General features: G+C 36.6%; 1 protein-coding gene across 2 annotated transcripts in view; it reads right to left on the reverse strand.

The window, feature by feature from the left end:
• LOC102687199 (kelch-like protein 29) overlaps positions 1-16,006 on the reverse strand; it is a 230,933-nt gene that overhangs the window by 74,448 nt on the left and 140,479 nt on the right. For both annotated transcript variants that reach the window (XM_015351946.2, XM_015351952.2), the window contains exons 4-5: positions 12,817-12,964; positions 4,026-4,565 (exon numbers count right to left, since the gene is read on the reverse strand). In XM_015351946.2, the coding sequence (XP_015207432.1) occupies positions 4,026-4,565; positions 12,817-12,964 (688 nt within the window). The remainder of the gene's footprint in view (positions 1-4,025; positions 4,566-12,816; positions 12,965-16,006) is intronic.

A 16,006-nucleotide genomic window follows, 5' to 3' on the forward strand; every position in this document is an offset into this window, starting at 1 on the left:
TTCTTTAGGGACAATTGTGCATTGCTGAGCAAAACCTATGAGTAAAAACAGCAGGAAAAAAAACTGTAAATCACACTAGGAAATAGAAGGAAGAGTGTGGCTGCAAAAAAAAACTTAACAGTCCACATCCTGTATATATACTTTATGTATAAAACAAAGAATATGTCTTTATAAATAAAATGTTTAGTGTTAATGTTGCAATACATAAAAAGACACTGACTCCAATTTATCCTAAAGCAACTAAAGTAGCAATGTCACAGTGAAGCCTGAGGCAATCTTGAATGCACTGTTTTGTTTCAAATCCTAATGTGATGCTCCACCTTTCTATTAAGACTTGTTTGCAATTAAAGGCCTTTCTTAATATCTGACAATATTTTCTGCTATATTGTACAAACACATAGGGGTTATTCCCAAGCATACATAATCACTAATAAAGGTGTATTTTCATCCAATAAATATTTTTATTTTCCCTTAATCCAGTGAGTCATGGTAGCCGAAAAGCTTATTATTCAATACTACAGTGTTTTGAATAAAATACTCAATACTGCATTTTATTTAAACTAAATAAGGTTGACAGATATAATGGTTTTATGTGGTTTGGGTGTTTTTTACTATCCTCATTTCTATCGCAATAAATTGTATATACTGGTAGTTTTTCCAGATAACAAAGATCCACAAACACGCTAATGGGATATCATAGCATTGTGTTTTATATCTCCACACATATCTCCACTCCAGGGGAAAAGCATCTTGTGTGATTCAAAATACACAGAAGTATACATATTGTATACTTACTGTTTATCAAAATGGGAAATACCTTAGACTGCCTTCAAATATCCAGTAAGCTCACCTTATATTTAATAGGATACATGTAGGAAACACTTATACAAAATCTGGTTAATAACTTTCAGCCCTACTTCATGGGCATTAGTACTGTAACTCATCCCAAGTTCATGAAAAAGCTTGTATTGGCACAAGGATAATTAAAGGAAATAAAGGTTAATTTTATTCCTTTTTTTCCTGTCTGAGGTAATAAGAACTACCTATTAACACAGGATTAAGGTGGTATTGTTAGGGTATTCCTATTTGATGGGATTATTATGATTTAATCATTATCTGGAAATATAACCTCTTCCAAATTGTAATGTCTGTGAGCATCTTAATTCCTAGAGATTTCCTTTAATCTCTTGGCAATTGGTGATTTGGGGAGACAGCTATGGGACTTTGTAGGAAAAAAAGTAGGTTAAGGCTACTTAAAAAGATTTTTCTCTACTGATCTCAATTATAAGGTCTCTGTTGGAAACTGGCAGTATTGCTGGTTCTGCACTCTTCCCCCAGGGACATAAGTATTTTGGGTGATGCGACATAACACGCAATTTAGAGGAGTAACAGGGCAAAAAAAGTAATTGCACATTTTTTTTTTGCCTCTAGCTTGGCAATGCTTTTGATGGACTAAAAATGAAACGCAAGAAATCAACAACAAAAAAATCTTCACATCTTTTCTTCATTTGGCTTTCAGAAACTGGTTAAGTGTGATACAACCATTGGATTTAAAGAACACATTCCATAGCTGCAATGTACCTGGATGTATACAGATGCCAAGCGCCAAGACCAGTATAGAATTAGCCATGCTTTGCACAATTGACAAAATACAAGGGAAGTTAAGGTCTGTTTTACACAACCCATTGTAGAGTGAAAAGAGTGGAAATTACATTAATCCAATTACAAGTACTAATAAGTTATAGGGTAGTTGTTTACAAATCTTCATTTTACAGTCTAATTGTTTACAAATCTTCATTTTAAAGTCCAACTTAATCATGTTAATGACCTTTTCCTGAAAGTGTCTGAAGCACTGCAGATAAAAAAAGCCAGAACCCAGATGCTGATCTTATTGATTACTTACAGAAGTCATTGTTAGTTCCCTTTGAAATTATTATGAGATCATTTAAGCAATTATAGTTTGTCATGTAGAGCTTGATGTTATAAAAGGAGGGAAGAAGTAAAAATAGAAATCTGACAATGCTCTATAGCATCTTACAAGTCTAACCTGTGGACAAAGAAATTTAAAGAAGTCCTCTGTGGTTCATCCGTTGCACTTGCCTTTTTTGCAACTCGTTGTGCCTTTAAGAGTGCACTGGAGTTGTCTTTAGCAACATTTTAACTTTTTTTGATAGGAGGTAGGAATTGGATGTTTTACTAGATTTAAAACTGCAGAACTGTATGTGCTTTGGAGAGGAGAACAAGTATACATACTGTATGTCCTGGAGTTTGTTAATGGAACAGAGTCATTAGTAGGTACTGGCACAAGTTCAACTATCATTTCTTACTGAAAGTATTTTGACAAACACTGAAGTCATCAGTATAAGCCTATGAGGAAGAGTTTCCTATAGGAAAGGAACATTTCAGACTTGTGAGTGTGGATTCTTTCACCAGATCACCTCTAACGCAACACAGAAACTGCAGTCAGAAAAACAGATTCAGTATAGAACATATCTGTTACAGACAAATAAACCTCATCTACAGCACATGGCCTCAGTTTCAAATCACACCCCTCACTCCTCCCAATAAGGTGAAAACCAACAATGAAAATGTCATATGTAATCCATGACTTGGTAGATCTGTTATTTTCCTCTGTTATTGTATCTGTTATCGGTTATTGTACTGGTTTGCATGTCTAACTACAAATGAATCAAATTTAAATATGGCTTATGAAGCTGACTGCTCCTATGAGAGCATTCCCTTTCTGAAGAAAGCACTGTAGATCATCTTAAAGGAAGTGGGTGAAATTAAGACATCATCGTGTAAAGACACCCCAAGCTTTATGTGAGCATGTGCAGGAAAGACGAATGTAATCAGAAGACTTGCCAGTAGCATTCTGATGGAAGGTTTGCCATTTTCATAAGGCACAGACTAAAGACTAAAACATTTGAAATTGTGGTTTGAAAACCTGATGCTGGTTAAAAGGGGCAGGATTAAAAAACCTTCTGGTATATTGATTTTAAGAGCTTGTATATTGTGCACGTCCCAAACTAACAGACTGAGACATTTGCAATTGGTCAGCGTTTAGTAATAAAAGAACATTTCCACAAGCAGATCTAGTGCTTAGTGTTAACCTAATCTACCTCATGTGCAAATCCGAGGTTTAAATGCGGTGTTACCATGGAAAACGTTTTCCTATAAATGTAGGGTAAATTCTATTTTGGCAAAGGCAAAACAGGAAAATAGATGAGTTAGGAATTAAAATTTTATGACTTTCACACTGAAAGTATAAAGTTATAAATAATATTTATATATAGACTAGAATTTGAGACAGCAGATCTTCTACTGACATTAACATAGCTGCTCCTCCTACGGTTGTTACAAAACTGCTTACATAGCAACTTAAGACACTAACTAAATATTTGATTATCTGCATTCCAAAAATACAACTGCTGTCTCATTTAATCTGCTACTTTTCTGTTCTACAGACATTTGGCTCTCACAGGAATAATCAACATTTAACTTGTAATTTTGTCTTCATAATTCACATACTGTATATATCCTTTAAATTCTAAACTAAATTCTACAAGCACATGATGAACACAGAATGTTCTGGCATGTGTTTTGCTAAGGTGTTTAGAAAATGTATTTTCTCAAGTGCTTTGTCAAACTCTGGTATACTGAGGCTGCCTTTTGACTTCACGAAGTTACAGCTGTATTGCTATAAAACTGTATTTTAAAAAATATAAATCTTTGTCATAAAGACTGAAGCCAAGCTTTATTAAACATGATAGCTGAAAAGGGAATACATCTGTTGTAAACCTAATATCCTGCTGTCAAAAGAAGATTATCTTCTGCATCCACAGCATTCTGTACGGCTTGCTTTGACTTGCAACCAGTTGGGATGTTAAAGTCTTATCTTTGCAATATGGCAGACAAGATATAAGTTTAAGAGACACATGATAAAATCTGGGCTGAATCACCGCATCCTCCAGGGAGGGTTTTACACAAACTGCACAGAAAGTTAGGCTTCTTAATTCACTTACCTTTGGGGTGCCAGGGATCTGTGAACTCGTACTTTCCCATGCCAATGGTCCGCAGCATCTGTAGCCCATTCGGATTCTCCTGATTGGACAGAGGGATGGCTGGCAGCTGGGCAGCAGGTTGCCCATTGGGTAGCGGGGCACTACTGGGCAGGGACGCAGAAGGCAAAGCAGGAGGCTGCATCATAGGGTGTGGCATGTGCCCATTCCCTACCACCGTGTGCACGGGGTGTGCCACCTGACAGACGCCGGTCATAGGGGACATGGTGATGGGGGGCTGGCTGTTCGTGTACAGAGGCTGACTTTGCATGTTCATGACCATGTTTGTGAGTGGCTGTGAAGGCTGCTGTGGGAGCTGGAAGTGTGCGGACATGAGTGGGTGATGTGGGGGGACCGGAGTTTGCATGGTGGGCGTGACTCCAATTACAGGTGCCTGGACATTGATGGCTTGGCTATAGATGGGAGACTGTGCCATTCCGTAAGTGTGGGCCAAGAGGCTGGCCTGGCTGACTGCTGCCACTGGAGGAACCCACGATGCAGGACCTATCAACAGAAGAAACAGCACGCATTATGATAACCAGGCTTTTCCTTTTAAGCTCTAATGAATTTTCAAAAGAAAAACATGCATTTTGAAAGGCAGAAGAATTCAAGAAGTGATTGTAACAATAGCACTTTTCAAATGGAGGGGAAAGTAATGACCTTCATCCTTTAAGTCTGGTCTAAAAGAAGATTTGAAGAATGAGAAAACATTTTTTAAAATAAAATTACAGAAAAAAAAGTGTTTTGGGAGAGGTAGATCCTCAAAAAACAATCAAAAGGCTCTGAGAAAGTTCAGAAATGGAAAAAAAGTATTTGATGTACTGTATGTCATAGTTACTGCCGTACCAAAGATTGTCCTGAAATATATTTTTTCCCAAACAGATTGCGCAAATATCTGTATACCACCAATACTGCATTACACTGAAAAAACAATAAAAAAGACAGATGAACATGATTCAATGACGTGTAGTTATAATGTAGCTAAATAAGGTTTACACAAAAGAATGGGAAAAAGAAAAGTATGAGCAGGGCGGACCAATCCAGGTTCTGGAGGGCCATAATCCAGAAGGTTTTATGAGTTACCCAAAGTTTATCACTTTCTACACTTTAAGTAAGGGACCAAATCATACTAGAGACAGATGAGCAGACAGATTGATAGACAGAACTGTAAGAAAATAATGCTAGAGATGTTCTGTGACATACAACAGCACCAGTCACTACAGTCAGTGTAGTTTAAAATGTCACATAATCCTGAGACAGGATTATTTCCTTATAATTCACTCACTCACTGAATCCTAGCCTTTATGTAACACATGGATATTACATTTGGGGCTTAAAATACCAAAGTGAGTGCTGTGTACGGACATAATGTCATCGTGCTTGTCACAAAAAGTGAACAATAAGCTACTTGAAACCGTGCATTGAGTTCCAGCACAAAGAACTAAAGGTATGCTCCCCTGCCATTTGAAGAGGCTCAGCTCTCACCCATTGATGATTGTTGCATCTAACCTTTTACAGCACCTGCCATAAAAATAACCTTATCATATACCCACAGCAGTTGTAACAGTGGTGCCAGAGCAGTCCTATTGTGTAAATTAATGTTGTACTTTTGAGACATTACTAAGGTGACTAAGGCCCATATAAAAATAATCATGTTTGGTTTCTTCTAAAATGACCACTTTGTTATTAATTAATGAAAATTTTATAGCGCATGATATCTGGTGCCTGGAATCTATTTTCTCTTTTTTGTTTTTGTTTGTAAAAGTAACATATACAAGTAACTCAAGTAGCTCAGGTGACTTGTATGTACTTGTAATACATAATCGTAATTGTAAAAATCCCTTGACACACACCCTTGACTGTTTATGGATGTCTCAGGTACAGAAAATGGAGAGAATGATGCACAGAAGCCAAAAGTGGCCTTCAGAGTCACACCAGCATTTTTGTATGCTTCAGAATAAACACGAGCAAAAAGATTATGGATGACATTAACACCAAGGGTTGGACAGGGATTTCCTCTATGTGAAATATATATATATACTGCATATACAGTACATGGGGTTATAGCTTATGGCAAAAACATCTACTACGCCATGACTACAAAAAAAACAAGGTATCGTAGCAGGATCAGGAAATTGATCTTTTTTTTGTTGATGTGTTTAGTTAATGGAGATATTACTGAAACTTTCTTTTCCCCCATTTTTACAAATCAACACTTTTCAGCAGGCTGTCCTTCTTCTCTTTTAGAAAACAATATGAATTATATATCATAATACAACAAGGATTGTTAGTCTGAACATGTTTTTTAATATGGGCTTTAAACTATTTTGGTCAAATAAACAGGAACTGCACACTCTAAATCCTTGCAAAAAGATTAAACCATCATAAAATGGGGTATTAAATGCAGCTAGGCAAGTTCTCTTAAACACCTTCCTTGTTCAGTATGTTTTTGTTTAATTATGTAATTCATAATTTTATCCAAAATCAGTCTTCCTTCCTACTAAACTAAGTGTTAGCCAGGAGCACAGATGATCAATGAGTGCTCTCTGATCACTGTGGAACTGGATCCTTTTCTCACCCTATGAGCGTACAGTAGTGATCAATTCATGTTGCAGAGGACAGAGTAATTCTGTTAGTTTCCTGATTGTCCTCCCCACTGTGTCACTGTGCAACAAGCTGCTGACAGATATGAGATTAAATGTGGTTAGGATAAAAATAAGTATTGGTTAAAACATAACTGAAAACCCGTAAAATAAGTTTTTTTTTAATAAAAATAATCAAATGACATTTTAAGTAATTGAAACATTTGAATACAAATCAAAGCAAGCAGATGTTCTTTAAAAACTTAATTGGAGAACCTAGTATAAAGCTATGGATTAAACTATTTTAAAAGTTTAAATAGAATTTAAATATTTAACATCTGAATAACATTACAACAGCTTAATTACCCTGAATTGAATAGAAGAGAAAACTTGTCCTTATTAATTTATCAACACTAGCTACACCTTCTGCTGTTGTTCAAGAGTTCATGAGCAAAATCTAAAGTCAGTTGATAAATATGTGATAATAATGAAAGACGATGAAAACTAAATGATCGTCCCACGTTGTTAAGAATAAAACTTACACCAGTCATTTCTTAACAGTGGTCTATTTCAATTAGATTTCATTTGAGGAAGTAATTCAAATAGTATTTACATTTTCTATTTCAGTAACCATGAAAGCATGAAAGCCCAACCTTGTCAGGAACACATTCCCCAGAAACCTCTGGGGTAATGAGCTGCTGTTCTCAGTCACCTGACCAGCTCCTCAAGACAACTGGTCAAATGATTGTTTAAAAAGCAGGAAGTAGAGGCTTCCTGTGTCATTTAGTTGGAGTGATGTCTTCTGTCTGTCTTGTATTATTATAATACAAACTACAATGGCACTGTGACTGATTGGTATACAAACTGGTACCACTTCCTATGACGTATAAAGCAAGATCCATTGTATTCATAGATGTACTTGACAAGCAAGTATCCATATTTATGTAGGAATGATGGAAATCCATTTTTAAGACAAATAAATCTGCTACAAGCGTCAGTTTTTATGCACTTAAGTGACCCTTGTGTGTTCTGGAACATAATTCTAGCTGGAATGTGTGACTTTTCGCTGTGAAATAATATAAATATTAAAATATAACTTTGTTAAAAACATTAAAGCAGAAAAAAACATGAAATTACAGTACTTTGTTGTCAGGTTGTTTGTTTCTATTTAAACATGGGTATGAATAAATGAACAAGGCAATAGTAAAATAATATTTACATATTTATTTATTCCCAGCTGTAAAACAGTGTCAACCGTGTGTCTATATCTGCAGTACTGTATATACTGTAGAGGTGTCTTTTCAACCTGTTATATTCTGTAACAAGTGAATATGTCACTGCAATTCTTTGGTGATCATGCCAAATGTACAGTAATCTCTCCAATGGCATTAACAGGCCATTTCATTTTTAACTGGAACATATACAATAATCTGCAAGAGATTTAGGGGACATCACGCGATAATATTTGAAGAAATTTTCAATTAAATTCAGAATTCATGACAAAATCCTCCATATTATCACTGACAAAACTGGAAAAAGCCTTTGATCTTCCTGCTTTTGAGGTGGTGTGCATGTGTGACAATCACACTGAATATGAGGATGACTGTACCGTTTCGAAAGTAATCACACTTGATTTAACTCCCTCAAAGCATGAAACCTGCTTTGCTCATGTTGTACAAGCTGCTGTGGAAGATGACCTGTCCATGTGTCTAACAACCGAGAACAACTTGCCAAAGCAAGGTCTCCTATGTCCCGTTGCCACAAATCATTCCTCGTGGCTGACATTTCAGATCGGGAAGAGAGGCTTCAGCCTCCAGCCACTTTATGGCAGAACTCTCATCTCAAGATGATACTGAACAAGAGCAACTAAAGCAGGTGAATGTACCTCTGAAACTCATTAAACCAGAAATCCAATGTCTTTATGAATCTGTAGCCCATCTGGAACTGTTTGGGGATGCTACTCAGCCAGGGTTGCAGAAATGTTACTGCTTACTATGTCATTTCTAGTATCACTGAACTTGGAGCCTTCCTGAGCAACCTTAATGCATAGTGCAATGCCCAGTCAGTGGCTGCCTTAAAGGGAAATTTGATGAAACACATCTTTCCCTTTGAAAGCAGACCTCTACAAGCCACCGGCTCTTTGGAATGCGGACTTCAAGGCTGCATGGTTAACCAGAGCAGGTACCAACAGTACCAGCCCTCCTTCAGCAAGAGTGTGCCAACCCAATATGAACCACATCCTTCCAAGCTTGCCACTGATCAGGAACCACCTACTATGAGGAGCTAGACAGAAAGCTGTTTACTTTTTAAATAGCCACTGTCGCCGCCTTTGCCCATAGAAGTACTCGACTACCATTCTGGCTCATATGTCCCTGAACACTCAGACCCCTTGTCATTTTACCTAAAAATCCTTTTTGTTTTAAAAACAAAGGTTGAAGAATTATATGAAACGGAAATGATTTCCAACAATTGAAACATTTTATTCTGGAATGTAAACAATAATTATATATACATGAGGGTTAGTTATGCTTGCATTGACACATTTTTATCATACAGGTAATATTTATTTCCAGGTCTAATTTCTGTGGATCAGATTAATAGTTTTTTTTAATTCTGCTGCTCACTTGTTTTCCTTATAAAGCAGCAGGTGGTAATTGCAAATCTTGGGACATAAGGAGGTCAATGTAAGTATCAGGACTGTGACGTCAAAGTTGCAATTTTTGCTATATACTCAAGCAATTCAGATCTGAGATGAAAAGATGAAAAGATGAATATCACCAAAAGCACAGGATGTCTTCTTTTATTTCTAGGTATTTTTGTACTTATCTCTTGTACCATTTCAGAATTATAGCACTTCTGGGGTTCAATCAGTATAATTACAGTATAGATTCAGACTAATTATTAGACATTTGCTCTTGATTATACTTTAAGTATATAGGAATCATTAAATCAGTATATTTAGATTTTTACATATATCTAAGATGTATTTACTTTTTAGAATATTTGTGTTTGTGACAATACTATTTGAATATTAAAACAAATAATTGCTTTTGCTGACCCTATTTAGTAAAATACTTAAGCTATGTGAATGAGTAAGAACCTATTAAATTAAATATGAAATACAACTTTATCCTCACACCTGTAGAAGGCTCCATGGCCAAAACGTGTTTTCTTTCTTCTTTTTTTCAGCATGGAATAAACCTATTACATGTTCCTTTGCAGTCTACGCATGCTAACACAGCTGCCCACCTGAACTACAACTATGTTTGGCCCAGGCCTAATGAAAGGCAAGGCTGACACACCCAGACCAAAGAACTGATAAGAGCAGAGTACCATTCCTCTGCCTGGTAAAAAAACTGAGGTTAGAAAGTCAGTATAGCAAAGCCATCAGGTGCTTGAAGTTTCTTCGACTCCTTTAGGAAAAATGAATGGTTTTCTGACCACAACTGAGGATTTCTGAGATAATAACTATCAGCGACTCTTGTGGTAAGAAGGGAAGAAAATACAATTAGTATTACCTGGTTTACTTCATATTAGGAGTTCTATAAAAACTTGAATTCCAATGTGTATGACAGATGTGCTCACTGTGGTGCACTGATCTTACAATGTAACCTGGACTGCTATGAGCTCATTTTTCAATATCAAAAATATATATTTTTTAAATCAGCAATTTGAAATCCGCCTACAAACAGCCTTTACAGCATTTTCTTAAAGCAGTTCTCGATTGGCATGGTTATGGCTGGCTGCATTTCACAACAGCAAGATCATTAGTATGCAGCAATATGCAGGAATAAACGTTTCACCACAACAGCGAGCTCTGAATGCGGTCCCACTTTGTTAACGTGAGTGGAATGTTGCAGGAGGAGCCGTGCCCTGTACAACACAATGCTAATGATGTCCCGCTGTATAGCGCATTCAACCACAACAAAACTCGCACAGCAGGGATCCCTACATACAGAGCCCCAAGGGAACAGATAGAGGGGAAGCCACAACCAAGTGGAGGGTAAGAAAAAGAAGCATTTGAGCAACAAAGAAAAAAAAAACAAGTGTCAGAACAGCACCAAATACAAAAAAGCCTTTAACGCAGATGAGCCAGAATTGCAGCCCAAGGGACAACTGAGTTCCTTCTGTCCAGAGCTCTACCTCTCTCTAAACATATGCTCACTCCTAGTTGTTGACGCAACCAATACACTGTAGTCAACTTTGATTTACGCTGAGCAAACAGGACTTTTTATCTACTGAAAAGCAATGTCACTGCCAGTTAGTCCGTCTTACTATTTTAAAAATCAGGTCCTGGTCACAGAATACTCCCTGAACGTTTCCAATTGTTTTAGAGAAAGACCATAAATTAGGCTGGGAGACCTTGTCTTCAATTTTTCCCCACATGATTAAATGTATCCCTTAGGGCCTCGTTTGCAAAATATTGCACCTTACATCTTAAACCCACCCCCAAATGGAACCTAAAGTCCATGTCCTCCTGGAATGTGTACCCTTTAATAATCTTGAATTATCATGGAAAGTATACTGTATGCAGTAAAGGCCTGGTTAGGGAGTAGACTTCAAGGGAACCCCTTGGACATAAACTATAAACCTTACAATTTTTTTATATGTCTTGCTTAGTACACAGTACACAGAAATGTCATCTTTCCAAGTTGTAGCACACCTAGTATGTACATTTCTCAATCCATGCTTTCTCCAATAAACTGGATGTCTACTATATTGGAAAAAATAAATATAAAAATCTGCATGGATTTTTTTTTACAGGACCTAGAATCATTTTCTTGCCTCGCCAAAAAATTAACAAATAATAAAAAATGAATAGAATTTTAAACATCCATTATTATTATTGCATTGAATATAGGACGTGTGCAAGAGGCTAATATGATGTTTAGGTCATGTGTTTGTACATTTTCATGAACACTCCTGGTGTGTATGACAAAACTGACTGGTGCCTTTGAGATTTTCACTTGATTGACAGGCAAAAATAAAAAAAAGCAAAAAAAAAAGGATGATAAACGCAAAGGAAACCTAAGCACCTCCTCTAAGTCTCTGAATGGTCAGAATTCACTGAATGATAGCCATGTCTACCTATTAGATCAACTCTTCCATAGGTGGTTGATTTGAAAATGTAAGGACCCTTTGTTTGGTCAACCACTTAAGAGATTAGTTTTAAAATGTTCAGCTGTGCATGTACTGATCGCATGCAAGCATAGGTGAACTGATTTTTTGTTGTTTTACAAGGTAGGGGCAATTGGTTTTATGTATTTTGGGAAATATTTGCTTTTGTGATTGTATATTGCTGGAGAATTGATCAATTATGAATGGACTTTGGAGGTTCTTGGAACTGCCATGACAGATAACTAGTCTAACAAAAAATATTTTGTTGCTATATCTCGTTTTCCATGGTTGCTAAATACATTGTTGTGAAGCTGAAGTTATCTTGTGTCTTTTTATATAAAGTTCATAGTGTTTTGTTTTGATTCTGCTGGCAAAAAATTGATTCAATTCACCATTTCCGTCGTATGCACATGGAGTATTGGGGTAAATGCAATGTCATTAATTTGCTGGTTTATTAGAAAATACTTTCACTGCTATGAAAACAAATTTAATGGTTGTATTTTGAAGACACTGTAGATCACTTGCATTTTTGATACTTTGAGAAAAGATTAAAAATATGTTTGGTAATAAAAAGTATAAGGTTAGCTGCAAATTTACGGATAAAAAAACGTTCGTGAATGAGACCCTTAATCTCCTACTGTATTATCTTCACTCATACAAATAGAAAAACTCTTCAAAAAAGTGATCAATTGAACATAACAGGAAGGCGAGAGGTCTCTTAAGGGCAATTCTACTGAAGGAATTTCAGAAATATAGAAAAATATATTGTACCTTTAAAGAGTTATATAAAGCATTTCCAGACAGAAAGCACTATTGAAATAGCTCTCGATCAATAAAAGAAAATAAAAACATTTCCTATGTGCTATAATTTAAAAAGAACAAAAAGGATAACAAATGAAATTACAACATTCGGCCCATCTCGTCCTTTAGTATTTTGTCTTTAGTTATCCGATCCAAGTATTTCATCTGGACATGACATTTTTAATGGAAAAAGGTTTTCATAATAAACGTGCAAGACTTTATTGAAGTTATACTTTTGTTGAGAGATGAAGTACCTGTGTTGTCGTTGTCCCTCATCTGTTTAGCTGGGGGTTCGTCTGTCTCCCAGGGGGTGGACTGGTTAATGGGGGTCTGCCCCCATCTGACAGCAGGCGCAAGTATTTGACCCGGCGGCTGATTTTCGCCAGGTGACAGACCAGAAACCTGATTGAAAAGAAGGAAAAAATATAAATTAAGTCTTTAATTACAGTTTATGTCAATTAATGCACTTCCTTTTCAGTGAACACTGAAGTCCACTTCTAATTCCCTTTAATTCCAATCTATTTGATTTTAATTATTAGCTTGTTCCAGATCAATGCCATCAATAACGTTCAGGAACTCACAGTCCACTTGCCTGGCTAGGATTTTGTCAAGGAAACCCTCATCCATACAATGAAAACTCCATTAATTAAGTCTAATCAGCCAGTGCTGTCAATTAAGACTGTAAACATGAATGAGAGCGAGAAATATAACTCAGCACACCCTGACTCTGAAACATGCAGACGCTAAGCTGCTCTTATGAATGCAACATGCATTTAAAGAAACATTTGAAATAAATAAAATTCCAGCTCTACAGCAGATTAAAGCATTTTAATCTTTTAGCAATACAAATCCTCAGTGTTATTTTTAATTATGAGTACTGTTATTGTGGAGAAAAAAACATAACCTAAATAATGGAGTGTGTTAATTTTTAATACGAGTTCACAACCTGAGAATGCTTTCTGCACGAAACATTACAAACTTTTTTTGTAAGTGTAAAATGAAACTGTTAGTACCTGGACAGTTAACTGACAGGTCAATTTTCTTGCAAAAACAGTTTAACACCAGTGGCTTTAGCTTGAATTATATAACCAGCAGGCCTACACTACACAAGGTCTACAATTAGCTCATCTGAAGTATTAAATCATCTGTATGAATTAATATATTATCAAATATATTTGGAATAGGGTGATACGATGGTGCAGTGGTTAGCACTGCAGTCCTGCCTCCCTGGAGCCATGGGTTTAGTTCCTGGAGTGTTATTTGCATGAGATTTGATATTATAATAATACATTTTATTTTATATAGTGACTTTAAAAGTAGCATGTCAAACCACATTACAGTACATGTTAAAACAGTTAACAGAAAACAGATATAAGAACAGCAAATTACAAAATAACCATATAAGAAACACAAAAAAGAGCAGAACAAGATACATGGTCATTACAAAATGGAGCAGAAACGGACACTGATCAAAGAAAAGCCTTTCTGTGAAAGGTTTTTAGTCCAAATTTTAATGCACTCATGGTAGGTGATTCTCTGATATCCTTTATGATACATAGATTTAGATACCCCAGCGTGTAGGGCATTGCACTCATCAATAATAGAAAAGACAAATGTGTTGACCAGCTTTTTGGCTACAGTTGAAAACAAGAGAGGATGAAGTCTGTCAATATTTCTGATGATTTTACAATATTCTGCAATATGGAGGTCAAAAGTCAAGCCAGGATCAAATGTCACCCCTAAAGTCTTCAAAATTAAATGAAATTCAAGTACAGCGCCACCCACAGGTAGGGTTACTGCATTGGCTTTACATAGTTGATAGGAGGTGCCAAGAAGTATGACTTCAGTCTTGTTGTAGTTTAAATGAAAGACATTTTGAGTCATCCAGGTTTTTATATCAGAGATGGAATTGAAGAGTGCAGGAACAGCTACTTCAGTGTCAGATTTAGTATGGTCATAGATTCAAGTATTATCAGCATATAAATGATAATTTGAGCATGATTTTAATATCTGACCAAATGGGTAAATAGCAGAATAGCTGAATAGCAGAGGGGTCCAGTACCTTGCCTTGTGAAATACCAAACTTAACTAACCCAACTTCAAAACTCAAACCTCCAAGAGAAACTGTGAAAAGTGTCGGAAATCAATAAGAGTTGAACTATTTAAGAGTAATGTCAGAAACTCCAAACACAGTGTCAAGACGAGTGTTTGTTAAAAGTAGCCCTTAAGTCTAGGAGAAAGGATAGATACAAGAATCAGCTGCCATAAGAAGATTATTAGTAACTGTAACAAGGGCAGTTTCTGTGTTGTGTAATTGTCTGAAACCAGATTGGAAGAGTTAATTTGCAAGAGGCGATTGTTCAATTGCATTCCAAGTTAGATATAGGACAATAATTGTTTAGAAGGTCCAGAGTCATGTTTGTTTTTTTTAGGCACAGGGATAACTGTGCCTAATGGCGCAGTGGCTCTGCGGCTAAGGATCTGTGCCTCTGGCTGGAAGGTTGCCAGTTCGTATCCCGCAGCCGGCAGAGGAATCCTACCCCGTTGGGACCCTGAGCAGGGCCCTTAACCCCACCTGCTCCAGGGGCACCATATAAATGGCTGACCCTGCGCTCTGACCCCAAGCTTCTCTCCCTGTCTGTGTCTCTCATGGAGAGCAAGTTGGGATATGTGAAAAGACAAATTCCTAATACAAGAAATTGTATATGGCAAATAGTGACCTTAATCTTAACTGGAGCCATTTTAAAGTGTGTTGGTACCACTTTAGTGCTCAAGGACTCATTATTATATCAGGGATGGTAGAGCAAGGGGCTGGAAAACAGCATTGAAATAAAACCACAGCAATGGGATCTAGAAGAGAGCTAGTGGGTTTAATATACAATACCAATTTACTAAGGTATACAGTGTCAAGTTGAGAAGAGCAAGAAAGAGGAGAACGAGAAAAAACAGGCATGCAGAGAAGTGGTGTTGCAGGATAAAGCGTGGTGGAGAGAATGTGATGCTGTTAATCTTGGTTGTAAAACACTCTAAAATAAAGTTGCAGAGCTGGGATATAGCAGATAATGTAGTACAGAAATTAGGCTTTAGCATGATGGAGAACAAGATTGCTGTGGTACAACAGTATCTTTGAGCAAGGTATTTCAGTCAGATATTTGCAGTAAAATTCCCAACTGGTTGAATGGACATAAAAGTAGGTTGCTATCAGCTTGTGAAATCCCTAGTATTGGTGAGATAGAGGCTTTTTCCAAGTTTCCGATGACTCCGCTAGAACAGTGTCCATTCATAATGGACACTTAGGGACATGAAAAAAAGATATTGGAGACTTAATGCTTTTAATGCTTCAATTGAGAGTGAACAAATTAATGAATCTGGATCCAACCTTGAAAGTTCTCAACTGGAAATTACAATGTCAATATTATCATTAGGTACAGCCAAGCCACCATA

Source organism: Lepisosteus oculatus, chromosome 2 (genome assembly GCF_040954835.1).
Source record: "Lepisosteus oculatus isolate fLepOcu1 chromosome 2, fLepOcu1.hap2, whole genome shotgun sequence".
Classification (NCBI taxonomy): domain Eukaryota; kingdom Metazoa; phylum Chordata; class Actinopteri; order Semionotiformes; family Lepisosteidae; genus Lepisosteus; species Lepisosteus oculatus.